The sequence below is a fragment of the Python bivittatus genome, unplaced genomic scaffold (assembly GCF_059951505.1).
Source record: "Python bivittatus isolate LINGU-HERP-01145 unplaced genomic scaffold, Pbiv_v1 ctg000680_np1212, whole genome shotgun sequence".
Lineage (NCBI taxonomy): Eukaryota > Metazoa > Chordata > Lepidosauria > Squamata > Pythonidae > Python > Python bivittatus.
In genome coordinates this window covers 6,182,415-6,205,652 of record NW_028277095.1, presented here as the reverse complement: position 1 = coordinate 6,205,652, position 23,238 = coordinate 6,182,415, and the positions used below count along the sequence as shown (strand labels likewise).

Sequence of the window (23,238 nt, the reverse complement as noted above, 5' to 3'; positions counted from 1 at the left end):
ACATTCCTGTTCCATACCTTGGTTTTGGCATTGACATCAGCCTGATGCTGCAGGAGAAATTTCACCAGCTTGATATTCCCGTAATGAGAAGCCACGTGCAGCGGCGTGTAGCCCATCTGGAAGGCAGAGGTAAACAGGGCAGGTTCTCACAACCACCGTTGGGCCTCACAGCCTCTCCACCTTTTTTCTCTGCCACCATAACCCGCTCCAGAACTAATCCAGACTAGTTGAGGCAAACATTAGGTGTGGTTTTGACAATGGAACATGCCCCTTCTCACATTTAGGAAAACACAAGGGGAACACGTTCCCACAACATGCTTAACCTGATTAGTCGAGGCTCTGGTGATGGATTCACATAACAGGGAAACAGAGCCATCAATACCAATATTAGTTTTAATTGTATTGTATCTCCTATTCTGTTCTGTTCTGTTCTGTTCTATTCTATTCATTTTATTATCGCTGTATTTTTGCCATTAGTATCTGTACACCACTGACTGTATTGAGGCAGTAGACAAATTGCATAAATAAAAAAAAAGAATGCTAAGCTTGCTTAGGGTTAACCTTGTTAGGATTTGGATGGGTGGGTGTGGATGTGGCTTATAGCCCATCTGGTTAGTTTATGTGTTTTGTGAACCTCGAAAATCGGCTAATTCTTCCACAAGGCCGAGGGCGATAGGTGAACACATCCCCAGCATAAAACTAACCCAACTTGGTGAAGTCCAACAATTTGTATCCTGGCACGTTCTTGCTCCTAATTCTATAGATTGGCTGACATGCAAAATGTCAAGGGATTAGAGGATGTTCTCCTCCCCTTACTTATCCAAAAACAGGCGTGGGCAGCCTGTAGCCTGTGTTCAATTTTTGCAGCTCCCTGCAGAGGCATCCATGGGGTGGGGGGGTCAAAAAAGTCAAGATGGTAGCTGCAACTGTGTGACTTGAGCCCTGCTCCTGTGGAATTAAAGCCCCACTCTTTTTTATTGCATCGCAATCCATGCAAAAAGGAGCAAGCCTTCGATCATAGGGTCACTGACACCATCTTGACTTTTTTTGACAACTCCCCCTTCAGTCACTTTGCCCCCAGAAAGCACTGCTGAAAACACGAACTTTCAGCAGCATGATTTTTTCCAAGTTCTGGGGGAAGACAAGGCATGAAACAGGTACCTTAAGCCTCTGCAAGATTTAAGGCACTCATTTGGTCCCTTAATTGTTGCCCCAGATTTCTGCCCCTCTGGCTCTTGAAACCAACCAAAATGGGGGTGGGGGTTAGAAATGGATCCTCCCAGTTGTGAAAAAAATGCCCAACTTATGGGCAGAAGTGATGGAACCAAGAGTAATGTCAAGATGGGAGATATTCTTCTCTCCCATCCTTGCAAGAGTGGAGTGTAAACTATCAGGACCAGCTATCCCATCTCAGCTCATTACACTCCCTGCCTCTCTGCCTTCACCCACATATTTTGGCCCCATGCTAACAGTTTTCTGGCTCCTCCCCCAGGGGGGCTGGCCTTGGGGAGACCAAGGGGACTCACCCGAGTCGTTGCATCCACTTGGACTCCATGCCTCAGCAGGTTGTCTGCCACCTGGACGTGTCCCTCCTGTGCCGCCAGGTGGAGGGGGGTGAGGCCGCTCTGCAATGAAAAACAAATCCAAGTTGCACAAGGAGGACTCCGGAAATGGCTGTCATGACGATTCTTGGCGTGCTTCCTCACTGCGTGCCACCCAACCAAAGCTTTGTGGAACGTCAGCTGTTCCAGGTGCAGCCGAAACGACTGGGCCTATCAAGTCCCTACTAGCCACTCACAGCCAAAAGGCTACATTTTCACAGGGTCTTATTAACCAGATGCATGGAAAGGAAAACAGGTATTGTGTTATAGTACCTTGGAAGAAAAGAGGGAAAATAGCCCCTTTTCCAACTACCAAATTTTATCAGATGGACAGGGTGGCTAAACTGATGTAGGATCTGAGGAAGCGAGCTGGAACTCCCAAAAGCGTAGGCTTTTAAATAACACTTATTAGCTGGAAAAAGCGCTACCAGACTCCTGATTTTTTTGCCATCCTAGACCAGTGTTGTCCAAACTTGGCCACTTTAAGATGAGTGGACTTCAACTCCCAGAATTCCCCAGCCAGCATGGCTGGCTGGGGAATTCTGGGAGTTGAAGTCCACTCATCTTAAAGTGGCCAAGTTTGGACAACACCATCCTAGACTCTTCTTACAGAATCTTGGAAACCTGCCATGTCTACTGTAGCACCTCATTTATCATTAGTTTCTTGAGGTGCAGATTCTTCGCTCTTCTTTCTGACCAGCTCTTGAAGGGGAGATTCCTACTCACTTCACTCATATGGCAGGAATGGGCAGATTTTCCTGCCCAGATACATTTTGCCAATCGCCATTCTCCTTCCCGGGCTCTGAGAAATCCCTTATGTGCAGAGGTTTTCTCCAGGATCCCACAAATGCAAGCCAATTTCCAAGCCATCAAATATGGCCCCAATGCAGCCACGAGTCCCCTCTGCTCTCTGAGAGCTGCTAAGAGAATCTAGGAATGAACGGGCATTTTAACAAGTTGTCACCAATGCGATACAGTAGTTTGGGCGTTGGACTTGGACTAAAGAGACGTAGTACAGATGCTGCTTCTTCACTCGATTTCATTTTATTTTTAATGAAAAGGGGCTCTATGGCAAATCTTTGTTTTTAGTATAAACTGGCGGCACATGAACTGAAGAGGAACGCTGCTGTTGAGAAGAGAATTTGATCTCCTCCAACAGTGGCCAAAAAGATGATGTTTATAGAAAACCCACAAATAAAGAGCAATAAAGCAACGAATTCCCTCCATTGGGTCATCCAAAGCACATGCCTTAAAGCAGGGAAAGATGTTCAGCAATATCACTGGTGCGATGACTGCCTCACTCATTGGACATCTGATGCATGCTTTAACCCATCCTCCTGACTGTTTTCTCTCTCTCAAAAATCTTTTTCCCCGTACTACTTTTACAAGAGGTCTTTGGGGCAATTGCCAATGTGTTTCTGTTGTGACACTATCAGCTGTATTCATAGGATGCTGTTAGAGAAAGGCATTTGGCACTTGTAGAGGCAAGGAAAGTGAAGTCAGTGTGTCTTACTTAGTATGAAACTGTGGAAGGGTTACGAAATTGACTAGATTTGGTTCTTAGATATTTGCAAACCTGACTAGAGCAGTGTTTCTCAACCTCAGCAACTTTCACGCGTAACTTTAACCCTAACCCTAACTTGAACAGTCTGCTCCCAGAATTCCTCAGCCAGCATGCTTTAAGATGGGTGGACATCAGCTTCCAGAATCCCCAGCCAGCATGCTTGAAGAAGTATGGACGTCAATTCCCAGAATTCCCCAGCAAGCATGCTGGCTGGGGAATTCTGGGAGTAGACATCCACGCATCTTAAAGTTGCTGAGGTTGAGAAACACTGGACTAGAGAATGAAAAAGGTGACAATGGCAGTGAGGGGCCACCCCAATTTTTTCTTCCCCATAGGACTGGTGGGGAGAAAAAAAAATTATCAAATAAGCAGAAACAACAGGATAATGAGAACTGGACTACTCTGAATTTGCATTTATTTAATTGAATTATCTCTTAGAAATCTGTAGTAATTCTCTTAGAGATTGCATTCTGAACATTACCTGTAGTAATCCTTGAGTTACAACCACAATTGCGACCAAAACCTCCCTTGCTAAGTGATGCAGTTATTAAGTGAATCGCACCCAATTTTACGACCTTTTTTGTCGTGGTCATTAAGGGAATCCTTCTCCCCCCATTGACTTTGCTTGTCAGAAGCCCTCTGGAAAGGTCACAAATGGCAATCATGTGACCCTGGGACGCTGCAACTGTCATAAATACATGCCAGTTGCCAAGTGCCCAAATTTTGATCACGGGCCTATGGGGGAATACTGCAATGCAAGTGTAGTGGACTGGTCATAAGTCACTTTTTTCAGCACCATTATAACTTCAAACAGTCATTAAATGAACGGTTGCAAGTCGAGAACTACCTGTATTTTAATTGTATGATAGAACTGTTTTTCAGCAATCCCTCTTCCCATTAGAGGAAGTGTTGCAAAACATAACAATGTCCTCTAATGACCCTTTGCAGAAATAAATCCTCCTGGAAAAAAAATATTAATAGTAGAGCCTTGTGGGCCATGTCCTAACCCAAATAAGCCAGAATGAAGCTCCAGTTGATCCCACATTCTAACTCCTCCAAGGGCCATTTAGATGCTCATGAGAAGAACATGATCACGGAGAGGTTAGTTTGAGTCTTTACATGCAGAAGGTTCAAATTGTCCTGGGAATCTTGAGGTATGCTTAGAAGAACCCCTGCCAATCAGGATAGACTGCAACGAACTAAGTTATTCCATACTAGGCAATTTCTTTCTTATTCCCCCATCATCCCTTTCTAAAAAAATATGCCGTTCCTGAACCTGGAAGGTGCATTATAGCTTTCCTGATTAATTCCTGCTGAAAAACTTCTCCTCCATGAGAACAGAATAAAACAGCTTCTCACCTTATCCTGATCAGAAGAGATGGAGACCTTCACGGTCCTCTCAGCCCTTCCCCAAGTCCCCACCATCCTTCTGAGGGGACAACCAAGAAGAAGGTCTACTCACCTTGTTCCCAAAGTTGCCATTCGCCTGCTTGGAGAGGAGCAGCACCACCATGTCCGCGTGGCCCTCCTGGGCCGCCAGGTGTAGCGGGGTCACTCCTTGCGTGGATTCGGCATTGGCAGAAGCACCATACTGCAGCAGGCTGCAGGCCACCTCCATCTGGTTCTGCCTGGCTGCGATGTGCAAAGGGGTGTATCCGTTCTGTCAGAGAGAGACCATCAGGAAAGTTGCAGAGACATCAGAAGGTCACACGCCTCCAAGCCTTTGGTCCTGCGGAGCTAGAACCGAGCCCGTTTGTGGTCCACCAGGGCTGCTGGGGCCAGGAGAGAACTGCAGGAGGCGGATTCCAAACTCTGGAGAGCCCAGGGGTGTCGTTCCTCCACCCTGCCTCTGATCAGCTCTTAGGTTTCCAGCACTTGGAGAATAGTCCCAGGATGAGCAGTAATCTATGCTGCTGGGCTCCTGGACTGCACCCCTCTCTGCTTTCCATGCTAGTCTCCTGGACATTTCCTAGCCTTGTCCATCCCTGCTCATTCGGCCAGGCTTTGCCAGTCTCAGAACTGCAGTCCCAGCTATGATGTCCCTAATGCGTCTGAGTCCTTTGCCCTTAACCAGCTTCTCCACTTCCAAGCACTGGCTGTCTCTTCTTCCCTTTTCCCGTTCTTGAGTCCTATCCTAAATTTTACTGAGTTGTCGCTGAAGCAGACAGGTGGCCTCCCAGGAGTTACAGGGTATAAAAAGTAAATTAAAAGTACATAGGAATAAGCATAGTAAATTAAAAAGAAAAAAAAATCATAACAATCAGAGAGGTTAGATGGAAAGCTGCTTGCTCATCGCCCTCTTGAGGGCACCTGCCCCTCGGAAAGTTTTTAGGTGGGCATCTTCTCGCTGTTTTTCTTTTGCCACTTCCATGCTTTAAAAAATGAAACCAAACCCCAACAGAGCCTGAAATTGCACCCCCGACGTTCAGTCCTTTTGCACCAAATTGCGGTGGTGAAATTTTGGGCCATTGGGGGGCTGTGGGGTTTTTTGGAGAGAGGGCTCCCAGTGGCCTCTGGCTTCAATTCCCTCCCTTCACCCCCCCAAAACACCAAAAAAAATTCCCCCCCCTTCAGATTTGCTCCTTCCTGTGATGTCACTTGTAGTCCGGCAATGGATCAGAAGAGAGATTATGCCATTCCTTATCCTGGGAACATGGCTATTGCTGGCATAGCAAAAAAAAAAAGATTTGAAAAAGATTTCCAAGTAGCACTGGGGCAGGGGTGTGGTGGGGGAACCCAAAGAGTCAAGAGGACAGCCATGACCGCGTGATCCAAGGCTTGCTCCTTTTTACATATATTATGCAATGCATCTTTAAAAGGTGTTGATTACACAGCCATGGTGCCCTCTGGATTTCTTTGATTCCCCCTGCAGATACTCCTGCTCGGGGGTCTTCACTCTAGCTTCATTTAAAAAGGGTTTTCTTGGATCCATGCTCTAATCAGGAAATTGATTTATGTCATCATATTTGATGTTGAATTGGATGTTATCATCTCATTTTTGTGTAACATTCCAGTAAGGCAGGGTTCCTCAACCTTGGCAACTTTAAGACGGGGGACTTCAACTTCCAGAATTCCCCAGCCAGCAAGGGAATTCTGGGAGTTGAAGTCCCCCGTCTTAAAGTTGCCAAGGTTGAGGAACCCTGCAATAAGGAACATTTCTATCAGTCAGCATTTCCAGGCACCTTGGGGTCTAACCCCATTTTCCATTGCCTGGTGGCACCGACTCTCCTCGATGTGGTTTTCTGGGAGTTGAAGTCCACACATCTTAGAGCTGCCAAGGATGAGAAACACTGCTCAAGGTCGATATAACTCTTACAACTCTTTGGGATGAGATTTCCAGACAGCGGTGGACACTCAGCAGCTTATGGGACATTCCTCTTCCCTGGTGGAGAAGGCCCCCCTCTCCAGACTGCTGCTGTTTGTTCAGGGGATGCCAAGAACTTAAAAAGGGAGAATGTAACAGATCCCATAACTAGGCAATGCCTGTTAACAGCACAAACTGGACATCTAACACTCTCTCATTTTTGCTAACCCACATCAGACAACAGAATCCCACGGCTGCAACCGGAGGGCTGGGGGTTGGCTGTGTATGGCCCATGCGGTTCTCACCGTTGTTTTAGGCGGTTGCCCCATGCTGCGGGGGGACAGGCAGGACAGGGCACTCTCAGGACTGCCCTCCATGCACCCTTGCAGACCCCTCCAACCCCAGCCAGGAGGGAGCCTTTGGGAAGAGATGTGTCTTACCCAAGCCACGCTGTGTGGGGATGCTCCCTTGGGGAGCAACACTTTGACTATATCCAAATTGTTGTGGTGGACGGCAACGTGCAGAGGCGTCAGGCCGTTCTGGAGAGGAGGCAGAAAAAAGGCAGATGAGTGGCAGGGCCCACCGAGGGCAGGGGCACCTCCCACCCACCGCAAGGCCAGGCCCGTATACCCACCTTCCCTGCCGCGTTGGGCTGGCTGTTGTGCTGTAGCAGAACCTCAGCAACATCTACTTTCCCGTATTTGGAAGCAACGTGGAGAGGGGTAAATCCTTTCTGGGGAGAAAGAGGGAGTGTCAGCAGCTGGGGGCACAGGGAGGCCCCTTCTCTGGGCAGCCTCACTCTGGCCCAGACCTCTCTGCTCACCCAGGGACCCCCAACCGCAGCCTCTGCCTTCCAGGAAGAAGTGAAAAGCCGAAACAAAAATGCAGTGGTGGGAAAACAAGGAACAGAGCCCAAGCAGCCTTTCAAAAATCTTCATTCAGGTGGCCAGCAGGGAAACTGGGTGCACAGTTTCCCCAAAGTCTGTCAGGGATGGAGAATGTCCCCCACTATTTTGCAGGGCAGGGCTCTCCCTTGGCAGGGCACAGGGCGGACCTTTGGCCCCACTGTAAGTTAACAAGCAAGTCAATTCTTTTTCACTAAATTGAATGAGAACTGGTTTAGAAGATCTCTGAGCAGAACTTCAGCAATTAAAGGAATAAGCACAATTTCTCCTGTAATAAGAAGGGGAAGGTGATAAATGGATGAAGAAGGTAAAGGGGAAGGAAGAGGAAGAGGAAGGAAGGAAGGAAGGAAGGAAGGAAGGAAGGAAGGAAGGAAGGAAGGAAGGAAGGAAGGAAGGAAGGAAGGAAGGAAGGAAGGAAGGAAGGAAGGAAGGGAAGGGAAGGGAAGGGAAGGGAAGGGAAGGGAAGGGAAGGGAAGGGAAGGGAAGGGAAGGGAAGGGAAGGGAAGGGAAGGGAAGGGAAGGGAAGGGAAGGGAAGGGAAGGGAAGGGAAGGGAAGGGAAGGGAAGGGAAGGGAAGGGAAGGGAAGGGAAGGGAAGGGAAGGGAAGGGGCAACAAAGCCTTCTTTCTCAACCTTGGTCATGGCAGTCTGGGATGCCTCTTTGTCCAGGAGGGCACAAACACAGTCCAGGTGCCCCTCGCGGGCTGTGATGTGCAGTGGCGTGTGTCCGGCGGTTGTGGAGAGGTCAGGGTCAGCACCACTCTCCAGGAGCAGCTTCACCATGGCACAGTGCCCAAGGCGGCTGGCGCAGTGCAAGGGCGTCTGATCATCCTGAAATGGGAAAGACACGCATCTCTTGTCCCAGCTCGTTGCGCGGCACTGCCTGAAAAGGCCTATTTTTTCCACACTGCCCCAAAGGAGGCTGTGGGCCTGTCTTGCACAATGAAGGTCGAGATTCTGCCCAAGAGAACCCACGCGCCAAACGGTGATAAGCTGGCTGGGTTTATGCAATGCGCCAGGCTAGGGACTGGGTTGGTTTTGATCCAGCAGGTTCCAGGAACACAGCAATAACTTTATCTGAGTATGTCGTGCAAATCAGGCCATTGCATTATTCCGTAAGGTTACTTATTTTATGAATGCAGCAACGGCACTTGGTTAACTGCGCCTAGTATGCTGTGTGTACTCAGCTCCTCAACTCAGCAGACTGCACATTTTATGGATCCATACTCTCTGCACATTTACCCTGCATCAGCCTGCCACACAGATCAGTGCGCCTCACTGTATGACTGCAGCCTGGAATGCCTAGCACCATTTTCACGGGCTCTTACGCCAATCTGCATAGCCTTAAGGATCAGAATCATAATGCAGACCTTCCCCCCCCTCCTTTTAATAAGGGAAGGTTAATTTTTCAGAATGCCTAATTCAATGCTGTGAGTTTCTGCCCTTGCACAGAACAGGAGTTCGAACAGGCGAGCTTGAAATCGCCCTTCAGGTTAAAACTCCTAATATAGCCAATAACATAAATTAGGGAGAGGAAGTCAGGTTTTACGTATGACTGTTACCTAATCTATCTCATAACACTGGAGTTGCCTCCCACCAAAACCCACAAGTTTCTGCTCTCCCTTTTTTTCCCCCTTCCAGCAAAGACAAAAGTTGGAAGCTTGGCTTTTGTCGTTTAATTAAAAGTTAAAACAAAGACTTAACGAGAATACCAATTCCACTTGGTTTCCCGCAGGCCTGAATTGGGCGACGTTGCCACACCGAGAAGGACGAAGCCATCCATTCACTGGTGTTGAGGCTGTGACTTACTGACCTCAAAGACAGACAGGTACCCACCTTAGCTGTGGCATTGACCTTGGCTTTGTTCTGGAGCAGATATTTAGCTACCTCACTATGCCCGGCTCGAGCTGCCATGTGGAGGGGCGTCTCTACTTTCTGCGCAAAGAAAAGAAGAAGAAAAAGCCGTTCCAGAGAACATCTGTAGCTGAGAAAAATTCCCATCAGCCTCCATCAGAATTCAAAGTTGCAAAGATCCCGCAAGGGGATTGTCTGCTTTTTTCTGCCTAACATTTTCATCTCAGGAAGCTGCACAGGGTCCGACCTGCTTAGGGCCTGGATGGGAGACCACCAGGGAATTTCAGAGTTGGGGATTAGACTGGGAAATCAAAAAAACATTCCAGAAGAAAGCAATGGCAAATTGCCACTGTATTTTTGGCAAGAAACTATACGGATGTAGTTGGGAAGTTCCCCAAGGGTCAATTTGAGGGAAATGTTACTTTTTTACAGGAACCCAGCAGATAGATAAAAGTTAGATTAGAACTATATTCCCAGTTGTTATCATACAACCCACTTATCTTGAATTAACCCATTTTCTGGATGACACAATATTTTGACAGGTAAACTAATCAAACGGGCTGGATTTATATGACACGCCAAGCCACAAGAAGCCGAACGAAGGTTAACTGTAACCAAACTCAGCTTGTTGTGAAAACACAACTGCTAAAGTTTTTAAACAACCGGGCAGTGAAGTGTGTTGCTTGAATGCAGCACCACCACTGATATTCATTACTCTGAATACTTTGTGTGAGACCAAAGACACCACCATTTGAAACGCTCTAGACCAGGGACATTGGTACCCAGCAAATAATTAAGCTTAGATATTGAAGGAGTTATACATTCCTTCCACTTTCTTCCCTTTCTAATCTAACTTTTATCTATCTGCTGGGTTCCGGTAAAAAAGTAACATTTCCCTCAAATTGACCCTTAGGGAACTTCACAACCACCTCCATGCAGTTTCTTGCCAAAAATACAGCGATAATTTGCCATTGCTTTCTTCTGGAATGTTTTTTTGATTTCCCAGCCTAATCCCCAACTCTGACATTCCCTGGTGGTCTCCCATCCAGGTCCTAAGCAGGCTGTGCAGCTTTCTGAGATGAAAATGTTAGGCAGAAAAAAGCAGACAATCCCCTTGCTGGATCTTTGCATCCTAACCCTAAGGGTGCCTTTTCCAACAGGAAGATTGAGCAGTTCCAAAAACTACTTCTTGGAGAGATTCAGAGATAGTGGGCGAAGGGGGGAACCATTGCTAAAACATTTCTGCGCTAAAACAAATCTTGCTTAGACGCTCCTAATTTCCTCCGTGGTCTCAACACTTCTGGAGATTTTTTTTACTCTTGGCTCACCACATTGGAAACGTTGGGGGAGGCTCCACGTTGGAGCAGGATCTTGACAACGGAAAGGTTTCCCATGAAGGAGGCCACGTGAAGAGGCGTGAGGCCCGACTGTCGATTGCAGAGAAAAAGAGAGAAAATGAATGCATAAATACATGAATTCTAATTCGGTATTTGTATGCCCATTTTTCTGCATGCTGTAGTTAGGAAAGGGATGCCTTTCCAATGCCTTCCAAAGGAACTGAAAGGAAACCAGCCAAGAAAACCTCAAAGATTTCGGTTGTAAGATTCTTTATATGCCGCCTCATTTTTCCTTCAACGTCATACAAAGTACTGATCGGGAGATCGGGTCAGAAATGGCTCCCAGAATGGGTAATTCTGATTTAGAACAAATTTAAGATATCTGAATGCACCGTTAACCATTCACGAAAGCTGAAAGGTCTTCTGATGCTATTAACCTGGATGTTTAAGCAGAATACTCTTGTTCAGGGTAAACTTGCTTTTCGCTTGATTTGTGTCCTAACTTTTTTTTAAAGAACTCCAAGTGGCAAAACCTGGCATGCTTTCTTCCAATTTTACTCCACAACAACCCTGTGAGGTAGGCTTGGCTGAGAGAGATTGTCCCAAAGTCATTCTGGGGGCTTCCATGCTTCTTCCAGCAACTAGTCCTACAGCTTAACCATCACACCTCACTGGTTCTGTCTCTGAATATTAACACCACCACAATGGAAACAGCTATTGACTTTTAGCTTTCCTTGTGGAATTCCTGGTCCTATTTGTATCCTGAATTAATATACGAGTTTCCCCTAACAGATTTGGTGGAGTTCAGCTTCCAAAATTCTCAATTACCACGGACTTTGCAACTGGGGACCAGAAGAATTGGTATCCAACATCTGGAAGGTATCAAATGCTCAAAGTTGAGATAGACCCTTGGCCTGATCCAGTTTGTCCCTCTGATATTTTTCTGTCCTATACAAAGCCCCCCATAATAATTTTTACAATCCAGGAGGCAAGGGATTCATAATTTAATTTTTAAATTAAAGTTCAGATAATGAAGCAACTGAAAATGCTGTAACGCAGGGTTCCTCAACCTTGGCGACTTGAAGATGTGTGGACTTCCACTCCCAGAATTCCCCAGCCAGCATGGCTGGCTGGGGAATTCTGGGAGTGGAAGTCCACACATCTTAAAGTGGTCAAGGTTGAGAAACGCTGCTCTAGAGAGTATTATTTTGGGAAAGCTGCTTTAGACAGGCATTTCGATCCTAGTGAAGCTTCTACTCTTCCCCTTCCACTGCCATTGAGCACGGCCAACAAGCTCTAATATTTGGTCTGCCTGAAGCTAGCCAAGTTAGTTAGGCTCAGCCCTGAATATAGGCAATGTGGCACAGTGGTAAAAGTGCTGTTCTAGGAGCTGGGAGATCCAGGTTCAAGTCCACCTTCAGCTATGGAAACCCACTGGGTGACCTTGGGGTAGTCTCTTTGCCTCAACCCAATTTAGCCATCAACTAGAAGATGGCCCAAGTGCTTTGTGGAAAAAGGGCTCTACTTCTTTTCAGGTCATTAAATTTAGATATCTTTGAAATGCCTTCTGGGAAATTTGTCTTCTGGAGAAGCTCCATAAGCCACCTTACAACCCATTCGATGTTCAAGCGCCAGAAATGTAACCTGGTTTTCCTTCACTTTGTCCTCACCAACTGCAGATTGCAAAGGTTTGGGAGCTCTCTTTCACTGCATCACATGGGAACTGAGAGACAGAGGTCAGACAGACATGCAGTCCCTCCATTGAAGAAACGAAGTGTAGCAGAAAGATGGTAGAGAAGTGGAAAATTTTGCTGCTTACAACATGGCACCACTGGTTGGCCCAGCCCAAGAACAATGGTGGAAACAGTCTAATTGAGTTCAGTTTCTTTATTTGCTTACACCTTATAGACAGAATCTTGCCAGACTACATCTATACTATTGCAACTAGTGGGTATACCCTGGGAGATTCTAGGGAGTTGGCTATCTTTCGTTTCCCACGCTCTATCTCCGGACTGTGTTGTCTTTTGTCTCCTTGCCCTTCCTGGAATGCACCCCCTCCTTCCTGATAGCCTTGCCCTCTGCTGCAATCCGCCACAGCTGGGCAGTGGACAAGAATGTATTCAATAGCACATGTGGAGGGAAATCCACATTTGGTAGGATTACTTACATGGCTGAGATGCTACTCTTGGCATAATGGGACAATAATAGTTCTACCATCTTAATCTGAACTGTCTTTTCTTTAAAACTCTTCTATCACTTCATTAAACCTTGCTTATATTTGCCCACATCCATCCATGTCAATGGGGAAACCATGGCAAACTCCATCCCGTGTCCAACCACGAATGTGCCGTCCTGAATGCACAATGCTCCAAGTTACCTCCGTGACGGCCTCAATGGAGGCCCCCATCTTCAGAAGAAGCTCCATCACCCGGATGTGGTTCTTCTTACAAGCAATGTGCAATGGAGTGAAGCCGTTCTGCAGAGACAGGAAAAGGAGACCCAATCAGCTGTGCAGTGCAGGTAACCGCCTGGCTCCACCTTATTTCAGTGGCCTCAACTCACCAGTGCCCGCGCATTAGGCTTGGCTCCCTTATCGAGCAGGATCTTGGCCACCCGGTGGTGGCCACAGTGGGCAGCCACATGCAGTGGGGTCAAGTGATCCAATGTGATGTCATCAATGTCAGCGTTATACTGCAGCAGAAGCCGCACACAGTCCAAGTGGTCACCTTGGGAGGCCATGTGGATGGGGGAGAGGCCATTCTATAACAAGGAAAGAGAGCATGAGAATCTTATCCTGACTAGGGATACTTAAGGAACAGGCAGCCAGGTGGATGCTGTTACCTGGAGCCCTGTGGCGGAGCAGCGTCAGACCATGCTGGAGGCAATGATGTTCCCTCTGCAAGTTGGGATTAGGACCTTCCCCCACATGCACCTAACCATGGCATAAACTTATCCTGGCAACCTCTTTTTTTGACATGTCTTCATCACGTTGCCTTCCCCTCATCTCCAATCCATACCTGAGGCAGCTTCAAGATATTCTCAGCTGTTCTGATAAAGCTCCCTTTAAGCGGGCAAGAAGTCGCAGCAGTTTTGTTGTGGGAGCAATCTGAGGCGCTTCACCAACTGTTTGGTCAAGATCATAGCCAGGTGACCCCTATGAGATGGGAACGCCTAGCACCTCTTGGTCACTTGAGTCTGAGGTGGGCGTTCCTGTGATGGAATGGTATGGCGAAGGCCGCGCTCGGGGAGATAAGTATTTCCTTAGCCCCCAGAATGAGCGTGGGAAGGTGAAGAGGATGAGGCTGGCACCACCCTAAGGAATTCGCAGTGTTGCTTGCTGGCTTGGGAAGTTTAGATTCAGTCTGGCAAGATTCTGTCTTGTAGGTGGAAGCTAATAAACACAGTAGAACCGTAACTGTACTGCCTCGTGGAGTTCTTTGGGCTGAACCTGACACAGCCCCACTCGGTAGACCAGAGCAGGAAATCAACTCCACAGGAAGGCTAAAACTACCTTTTACTGAGATTGGCTATAACAACAGAATCTTGCAAGTCTGAACGTGCTGGACCTCTTCCCTCTTCTTATACTTTGGTGAATTCCAGAGAAGACACACTTCCTGGATTCCAATGAATGACACTGCTTAATCAAAGGGATCCAACTCTGCCAGCACGTACCAGCCCAGCAGAAGCTATCATAGGTAGGCCCTATGCCACGAAGGGCTTTATCCATGGCAACCTAGAGGGATGAGAAAAGGTGGGCCTCTTTTCTTCTGGCAGATCACAGGCACATGGGCCCATTTTGCCTAGCAATTAAGAGAGGGCGGCAACACGTACTATCCGACAGGGCTGAGCCCTTTTAAAACTTTCAAACATTTTTAACCTTGCTAGCGATCATTTTTCATTGCCTCTTTGCTACTGCTGAGTCTAGAAATCATAATGGATTTTAGGCGGATGTGCTGGCTTGTGACCGTAAGAAAGTGAAGTAAATTACATAAATAAAAATAAGTGTTTCTCCAGCCTCCTCACCTTGGTCTTTGCTTGGATGGGCGCTCCGTGGTCCAGCAAGATTTCAGCAATTCGCACATGGCCATTCCTAGCAGCACAGTGCAATGGGGTCAGCTCATCCTGTAGAAATGATAGCCCCGTTAAAATGTGTGCAGAGCGTAGGAAACAGTAAAGACATATTATGCAGGGTTTATACCGGGCAACGCTGTGATTAGTACACCAGCTGAGCACTGTTGGAAACACCTCGCCAACCTTGACCAAACCCCAAAACAGTTTAGCTGGGTCAGTTTTACTCGGATGGAAGACCTCAAGAAAACCCCAAAGTGCGGGCTAGACTGGAAAGGAGAAAATACATTCCAGAGAAAAGGCAATGGCAAGCTATTTCCCCGTTGTTGCCAAGAAAACTCTAGGGATCTGTCATGAAGTCACCAGGAGTCAAACCCAACTAGAGGGCGTCTTTTACATTGGACTAGGTTCCATCGCTGGCAAAATAAATCAGGCAATTCCCATAGAATTGTAATAGCTAATTGCGTCATATGTTTGTACAGTGAAACCTTGATTTACGGTTCTTGACACAGCAGACTTTGCACACCATGGTTTAAACTCCTGCGGCAGCCTATTATGCAAACTATTATGATATACATCTTAGCTACTGCAGATTTGTCCCTCTGCTTTGTACCATCCACAAATATTTTTATAATATTTCTATGCCCCATAGAGGAAACTTTTCCCATTGGCGCAATTCGACATTAGGATGACGAAAGGCATATATGCTGATCTTCCTCATGTATGTTATACTTGGTTATGTTCAGATCCCAAAGTCAAATCTGCCTACCTATTTTACTTTACTGCCCACTTTATGTTCAGGGGCATATGGAACTAATAGCATTGATTATTTGATTCTTATTTGTAGGACTGAGGTTATAGCCATGCTATTTAGCGATCAATCCGTCAATATCTCTGAGACGGTGGCGAGATACGCCCGTGGCATTGACTCTTAGAAGCCATCTTCGTCCCATGTAATGTAAACTATGGTCTGGCTATTTGTATAGTGTATATTTTCTGAGTTTGTAAACTGATGTTTGGTCATGTACCAGCAAGATAATAAAGTAAGGAAGGAGATCTACGCTTTGATTTAACGGACAGTCAGGAACAACAGACATCTCCCCTCTCCACAACTGATCCGTTAAATCAGTGTTTCTCAACCTTGGCCACTTCAAGATGTGTGGACTTCAACATGCTGGCTGGGGAATTCTGGGAGGTGAAGTCCACCCAATGTAAAGCAGTCAAGGTTGAAAAACACTGCATTAAATCAAGGTTTCACTATCTCAAACTGTAAGCCAGAGAGAAAAGCACATGGCAAGTAATTTCTCCTAAAGATCTTTCTTTAAAGCACTTTCTATAAGCAACCCTGGTGAATGTCTTCCCTAAAATCTTTGGAATGCATTATGCACAAGAGGTCTCTAAAAAGATGGAGGCTCCTGATTCAGGAGACGCTTCGAGACCTCTTGTGAATAGACCATCCGTTTTGGTAGCAACCCATCCCTGGATTTGGCGTGAAGCAGCTGCAGAATCCAAGGCCTTCAACCCCCATAACGAAAGCAGCATCACACAGTTGCCACACAAGCTCTGCCCCTTTTGTACCAATGGACAGCATCCCAACGCACATACAAATAGCATAACAGGAGATGTGACTTCCTCAATTGTCCCTCTTAATCTCCCCTGCAGACATCTTCGTGAAGGGATGTGCTGCTGTGCTTCTTCGCAGCTTCCCCTGGCTCCATCCTCCTCCACACTACCCACCTGGTGGCAGACTTACCTTGGTGCGAACCTCAATGTGGGCTCCCCGGTCAAGCAGCAGGCGCACCATTATGATGTTGCCGCGACGGGAGGCAATGTGCAATGGGGTGATGCCATTCTACATGGGTAGAGAGCGGGGAAGAAATGAGGCGGCCTTCTGCCCAGGAGACTGCAAAGCCCTGATCCCATCATTTCAAGGACCACAGTGAGTTTGGGGTGGCATGCTGGTTTTTCTGCAACCCAAGTGGTACCTTAGTCCCTGCAGAGGCTTTTGACTTTTTAAAAAAACACTCAGCTTGCCCCCTCCAAATAAATAAGGCCCATTTTTTCCCATTTAGGAGCCAAACAGGTGCCTTAAGCCTTTCCTGCTTCAACCCGACCAAACCAAAATCTCCAAAAATCAACACAAGGTCTGAAAACAGTAGCCTTGCTCATTCAGATGTCTTACGTGCACTATGGCCTTTGCAGTCCAAAGAGTGGGGAAGCTGTTTCTCTGCCCATAGGGCCTTATTTACTACTTTTTTTAATTTAGGGATTTATTTTATTTCAGAAGAGAGTTCCTCCTGGTGTCCTGCTCTGGGCTTGGCTTCTCCCCACCCCACGTGAGCATAAGGTCCCAAGCATCTTCTACAGTAGGGTTCCTCAACCTTGGCAACTTTAAGACGGGTGGACTTCAACTGGGGACTGGGGAATTCTGGGAGTTGAAGTCCACCCGTCTTAAAGTTGCCAAGGTTGAGGAACCCTGTTCTACAGCATCCACATGGGCTCTGCACCTACCTGGGGGGTGAAATTGACACTTGCTCCCCGGTTGAGCAGAAGCTGGGCCACGTTGAGATTCTCATAATGGGCTGCGATGTGAAGAGGGGTGAAGCCGGTCTGCAGGAGAAGAATGGAGGGGGAACAATCAAACATTCCAGGCACCCCACTCAATAGGAAATCCAGGGAGGATTTCCAAACTGTCCTCTTGCCAGACACACGGTCATCCCATTCACACAACAGGCTGAACCAGCTCAGGAGAAGGACCTCTTGCTACACTGGAGCATAACATGCTAAGGGCTTTTCTTTATTAGTGACTATTTTAGACAAAGGACCCATGTGCAGTTTTGAGGCATACTATAATGAAAATCCACTACACCAAATCTCACACTGAGAAATCCTCTTTTCCATCAGGGTAGGTCAACATATGCAAGGCGACAGATGCACCATCATGTTCCAAGCCCCATCCCTTTTGTACATGCATGTGCTTTGACAAATGAAACATGAGCAGGGTTTGAATCATGATGCTGCGTCTGCCATCTTGCAGATTTTAACATACCCACGGATACTGCTGTTCCCTTCCACTGCCCAGTTTCTCAACTCTACAGTCTAAAAAACAGAAATATAGTAAACCCTTGGTTTAATCTGTTTAGCAGACTTGGGAAACAACAAACACATTTTTCATTTGAACCACCTCCCCATTCAACAGGCTAATGGCCATTAAATCAAGGTTTTGTCCATTAAAGTAAGATTTTACTGCAAATGATACCACTTACGTTAATGACATAATTACGTGAATGATGTAAACCGACCTCCAAAGACGCGCATTCAGATTTAACAGATCTCCTCTCCCCCAAGTGATCCATTAAACTAAATTTTACTATAAAACACCAGGCCTTATTTCAATATTCCCTTAAGCTACAGTGTAATTTGGCTGAATTTATATGAGACACTTACCCTGAGCCCAGACTAACAAAACAGAACTGTTTTGCTTAACATGCTCTGACCATCACAGTAATCCATATTCTGATTTCATGTGATGAAATTTCATGTGAGTCTGTTCACACAATAGGCTAAGACCAACGGGTGGATTCTCACAACTGAACCCCAAATGATCCAATCGCATTTGAGCCTAACTTAGCAAGTTGTGCCTTTGTCACACCGGTCTTACGCTTTGCTCATAGGCAACTTTCCTGCTTATGGTCCAATTCAGCAGGTGAGCCAACTCTTGTGCAGAACTTCACAATCCTTCTCAGATAGCACAAGGGGAGTCCCCTTTTTGAGGTGGGATTAAGAATGGGGGTCTTCTTTCCCCCTGCAGTAAAAACCCCAAAGTGCAAACTCCCTACTGTTTTAGCAAGGGAGGTGGGGTACCAGCAGCCAAGTTTTGCTCCATTTTGTATTGCCTTTAACAGCTAATGGCACCAGCTGACCAATCTCAGCTGATCTCAGAAGCTAAGCAGGGTTAACTCTGGCTGCAACTTGAAAGGGAGAAATGGAAAACCTGCCAGAAACACAGGACTACTGTACTGTATAGGCCAGGGTTCCTCAGCCTTGACAACTTTAAGACGGGTGGACTTCAACTCCCAGAATTCCCCAGCCAGCTTCTTCTGGGAATTGAAGTCCACCCGTCTTAAAGTTGACAAGGTTGAGAAACCCTGGTATAGGCTAAACTACGGATATTTTTTATAAATCCCCAAAGTAGGTGGTGGCCAATCACTTTCACACTGATGCCAAGAAAACTGCATGCCTCCAGGAGTCTCACTCAAGAGAAGGGCATTTCTGCTTTTTATTTTGATCACACCCTTCTTCCCAAGAGCTAAGGTGGTGTTGATAAGCTTCCTCCTCCTCCAGTTATCCTCACAACAACCCTGAGAGTAGATTCATCTGAAAGACAGTGACTACCTCAAACATCTTCCCATGCCATTCTGGCCTGAGGTGAACACTCCTCCATCTCTCAAGGCCGTTTCTGACACTCCATCTGCTGCGTCAATCCGGAGTGGGGAACCCGTGATTCTGCACAGGTTGCCCCATCCTTGATGATGCATCACGGTGTCTGGGCTTGATGAAAGTGGTCCTCCAGAACCCTCCAAAAAACCAGAGATTTCCTCCCTCTGTGCTATGCTAAGCCTCTTGGCTCCAGGCAAGACCACAGAATTCCTTTCTTCATTCCTCTGTGAAATATCACATACCTGGTCCTAGACCATAATAAAGACTGACTGACTGACAATGTGAACTATTTCAAGCATTAAAGCCAGGCACCCTAGAGGACCAGGATCCTCCCCTTACCACCCTGACCCAGGATCTCCTTGAGCATGGACAGCAGACCTTGGAAAGGACGTCTGCATTGGGGTCATTTTGCAAAAGCACGGCAGCTGTTCGCGTGTCATCGTTGCGGGCGGCTATGTGCAACGCCGGAAGGCGCACCTTCCCCTTTGTCCCGTAGTTAATCAAGTGGGCCACCACATTTTCATGGCCCTGCTGTAGAGCCACTGCCAAGGGGGTGAAGCCATCCTGCCAAAGGTTGAGAGAAAGGACGACAGAAGGTAAGAAAACTGGCAGGGGTAGATCATTCCAAGATACTCACAGATTTAACATCTATTTCTTGCCGCTCCTGGAAGGCAGCGGGAGCAACACGGGCCTTTCAGCACCTTATTTACAACACCCAAAGCACCCCAACATCACCACAATAATTTTGGAGACCAAAAATTCAGGTATGTCATGTAAGGATAAGAATAGGATAAGAATTGCTCGTTTTCCTCATCCTTCACCAAAATAGCAAGTGTTTGTTTCCGCTGGAGAAAGAGCTATAGGTATCCTGGGGTAGGGAGAAGACCACCCTCTTTTTCAAATACAATATTTCACTGACATGATTTTCAGGGCAAAAACATGAAAATAAGGGTGAAAATCTCAGAGGGAGGCCTCTGGGGATAAACATACAGCCACTCCTCGTTTAGCGACTACCTTGGCTAGCTACCATTCACAATTACGACAGTAATAAACAGTAATAAAAAATTCATTTTCCAGTCAATGCAGCCATTTAGGAGCAAAGTTTGTGTGCCTGACAGCCAACCTCTGCAGTGTGAAACTGATTAGGTCTGGTCAGTTTCAGGCAGCAGTGCAAGCAGCAGGAGGGTTTTAATCAACTAAGGTAACAGAACCCTTAGTACTTTTTAGGGACCCTCTGCACTGCAGAGAAAAGTAGCTCAGGAAGAGATAGCTTGTTTAAGCAATCTCTCCGCCCTGCGAGGGGGCAAAAAAAGGAAAAAAAAAACAGGTCAGGCACAGGACATTGTACAGGAGAATTTTATCTGAATGAGACAGTAGCAACCAGCAATCTTTGCAGCGTCTCTCTCTCTGTCACGTGTTCACTAAGCGACCATTTCGCTTAACGACCAAGTGATTGGAATGGAACCCAGTTACTAAACGAGGAGAAGGCGTACTGACACTTTCCAAAATCTCCAGTACATTTCCTTCATGCCATTGCTGTATGACCTCTTAGAGCCTCCAAGCAAACAGTTGCACACCGTTGCTACAAAGAGCTATTTTATTTTTATGCTCACAAACACAACCCTTTGAGCCAGAGGGGGCACCTGAACTTGGGCTTGCCTGATTCCATTCCCACATCTGAACTGAGCAGAGAAACACTGGATGATGTTAGAATGGATCTCCCTGCTAACAATCAGACTATAGATAAACAAGATCCAGGTTAGCCCACCTTCTCAAAAGCTTCCTTCTGCTCTTCTTTGAACAGGTGAGAGAAAGAAGCAAGAAGCGAGTGGGTTTGAATTGTCTATATGTAACGTTCGCATCTGAAAGGCACTCAAGAGAGTCCTATAAATCTTACTAATCAGAATCCAGAAAGACTTGAATGTTCATTTCCGATCCTGACTGCTGTTAGTGAATTCTGACAGGCGACGTGACCTTTGGGGAAGATACTCACTTCTGTGGCCACGTTTTGGTTGGCTCCATTCTCCAGGAGGAACTTGACAACTTCCAGGTGATTCTCTTGTGCGGCCATATACAGGGGCGTGAAGCCTTTCTGCAAAGAGAGAATCAGCCATTTGACCTCAAGCTCCACACAAATAAGGCAATCGCTGCAGAAGCAGATGAGGAGAGGCACAGAGAGATGAATGGGTTGTCTAGCCAGGGGATGAAGGGCACGAATTGGGCAGGTTGTGAAGAACAAGGCCATCAGCAACCCAGCTGCTATAATAAATAGAAAGCATATCAGGACGGTGATTCTAAGTCACATTCCGTTGTGATCTAGGAAAATCGGAGTACAAAAGTAGGCTGAAGTGTCAGTGGCGCCTGCTGACCTTCATGAGGAGGTTACAATCTGGGATAAAATTTTAAAAAGGAGAACTTGACTAGAATACATTCCAGCTGGGGACACCGCTGGATAAACAGGATTTATTAGATCTAGCCGTTCACAGCAAGAGATCCTGTTTGTTTCAAGGGAGGCTTAAACAAAGGAAGAGTGCAATTGAGTACACTAGATTACATATCTTCAAATAATCTCTCAGCTCAGACACTTCAGTGTCACAGATCACCCACGGCAAATAGGGAAGGAGATAATGTGGGGCTGGAATAGGACTGAAGGCAAGGAAGGGTTTGGTAGGTAAGAGAAAGTTGGTGGTCAATGCAGAAAAATGTAACTGGGGCTTCTTGATAAACGTTCCACAAATTTCAACTTCAATTATGATCCGGCTCAGCAAAGGGGAAAGAAAGAGAAGGAAAGAAACTACAACAGCTCTCATGCAAAAAAAAACACAGTTCTGAGTAGACGATGAAATCAAGCGACTGGAATCACCGCTCTTTACTCATCTGCTTAGCAAAATGTATCACCAACTTCTCCAGAGGTGCTGAAAGTTTGTTTTAAGAGCTGGAAATCCAACTGGGACTTTCGTGTTTTTGCAGCCAAATGCAAGCCCTCTTGCTCTCCTTTTTGGAAAATGACTCACAAGTGTGACTTGCAACCAGGATTGAAAAGATTGCTGGGGGGGGGGGGAGGTGCTGGAAGGACATTTGCTTGCTGATCTCAGCCAAGAACGATCGACATCCAACTATGGTACCTCTGAAGACAGAGAACCTGTTTCTGGTCCCCCTAAGCTTGCCATTCTGCATTTTTCCACCAGCTGTCTCACAGCCTCCCAACCTTATTTCTCCCCAATATTTATCTGACCTTCAGATATCAGCTTATGTAACCCAAAAATGCTCAAGCCCAGATGGTTACACTGAGACTATGCTGCTCAGGAACCAGCAGAGGGCGCTTGTGCTTGTTCTCCATCCTGGTCACCACCAGCCTGACAGACTCATCTTCTCGCCGTCCATCTAAGAGGCACAGGAAAGCTTTTGACTGTTCTCCCAGCTCTGCTGGTTGGCTAACTCGCAGAAAGCAAGCGATGCTGGCAAGGTTGGCTGAGAACAGCTGGGGCTTCTCAAAAGCACCAGCGGGATGCAAGGAGAATGCTGGACAGAGGCCCTGGAAGGCTCTGGATCTACAAATGATGCTGACTCCAAGCAAAAAACAAAGGGGTGTGTGTGGAAAATGGAAAAGTAAACCTAGTCAGACTTAAATTCTATGGAGGCTTATGTCTGTGTGCAAGCCTTCAGTCCACAGAACAATCAACCAAATTTTCATTGCTCGATTTCAAGCAGGTTTCTCACACTGGCTGGGGAATTCTGGGAGTTGAAGTCTACACATCTTAAAGTTGCCAAGATTGAGAGAGAAACACTGCACTAGGGCATGAGAGAGCTAAGCTGGGCCCCTGCAGAAAGTTTGTGAACTACCACTCCCAAAGTTCCTTGCTCTTGGCTCTGCTGGTAGAAGCTGATGGGAGTTGAAGTCCACAGCTCTGCAGGGGACCAGACTGCTTATCTCTGCTGGATGCGGGCCCCTAAAAGCCTTGGGAGCATCCCCAGTGTTCAAAAGGGGTTGCTGCATGTGATTTTTCAGGTGGCAGAAGAGGAAAATTATTCAACGCACTGAGACATACCACTTTGGCTTAATTAATTGAGTATAGCGTTAATTGAATTTAAATGTAAATTTAAGTGGAATCAAATCCAATTTCGTTACTGTCCTGGCACTTTGCTCTCTCCCCACCTCCTGTTTGG

The 23,238-nt window shown here is 46.6% G+C and overlaps 1 protein-coding gene across 7 annotated transcripts in view; it reads right to left on the bottom strand.

Moving 5' to 3' along the window:
* The window catches only part of ANK1 (ankyrin 1), a 105,990-nt gene that overhangs the window by 42,102 nt on the left and 40,650 nt on the right, over window positions 1-23,238 (bottom strand). For all 7 annotated transcript variants that reach the window (XM_025169695.2, XM_088152105.1, XM_088152108.1 and 4 more), the window contains 15 exons: window positions 21,065-21,163; window positions 19,450-19,635; window positions 17,143-17,241; window positions 16,385-16,483; window positions 14,587-14,685; window positions 13,126-13,323; window positions 12,941-13,039; window positions 10,555-10,653; window positions 9,209-9,307; window positions 8,006-8,203; window positions 7,104-7,202; window positions 6,910-7,008; window positions 4,628-4,825; window positions 1,527-1,625; window positions 18-116 (listed from right to left, as the gene is read on the bottom strand). In XM_025169695.2, coding sequence (XP_025025463.1) covers window positions 18-116; window positions 1,527-1,625; window positions 4,628-4,825; window positions 6,910-7,008; window positions 7,104-7,202; window positions 8,006-8,203; window positions 9,209-9,307; window positions 10,555-10,653; window positions 12,941-13,039; window positions 13,126-13,323; window positions 14,587-14,685; window positions 16,385-16,483; window positions 17,143-17,241; window positions 19,450-19,635; window positions 21,065-21,163 — 1,869 coding nt within the window. The remainder of the gene's footprint in view (window positions 1-17; window positions 117-1,526; window positions 1,626-4,627; window positions 4,826-6,909; window positions 7,009-7,103; window positions 7,203-8,005; window positions 8,204-9,208; window positions 9,308-10,554; window positions 10,654-12,940; window positions 13,040-13,125; window positions 13,324-14,586; window positions 14,686-16,384; window positions 16,484-17,142; window positions 17,242-19,449; window positions 19,636-21,064; window positions 21,164-23,238) is intronic.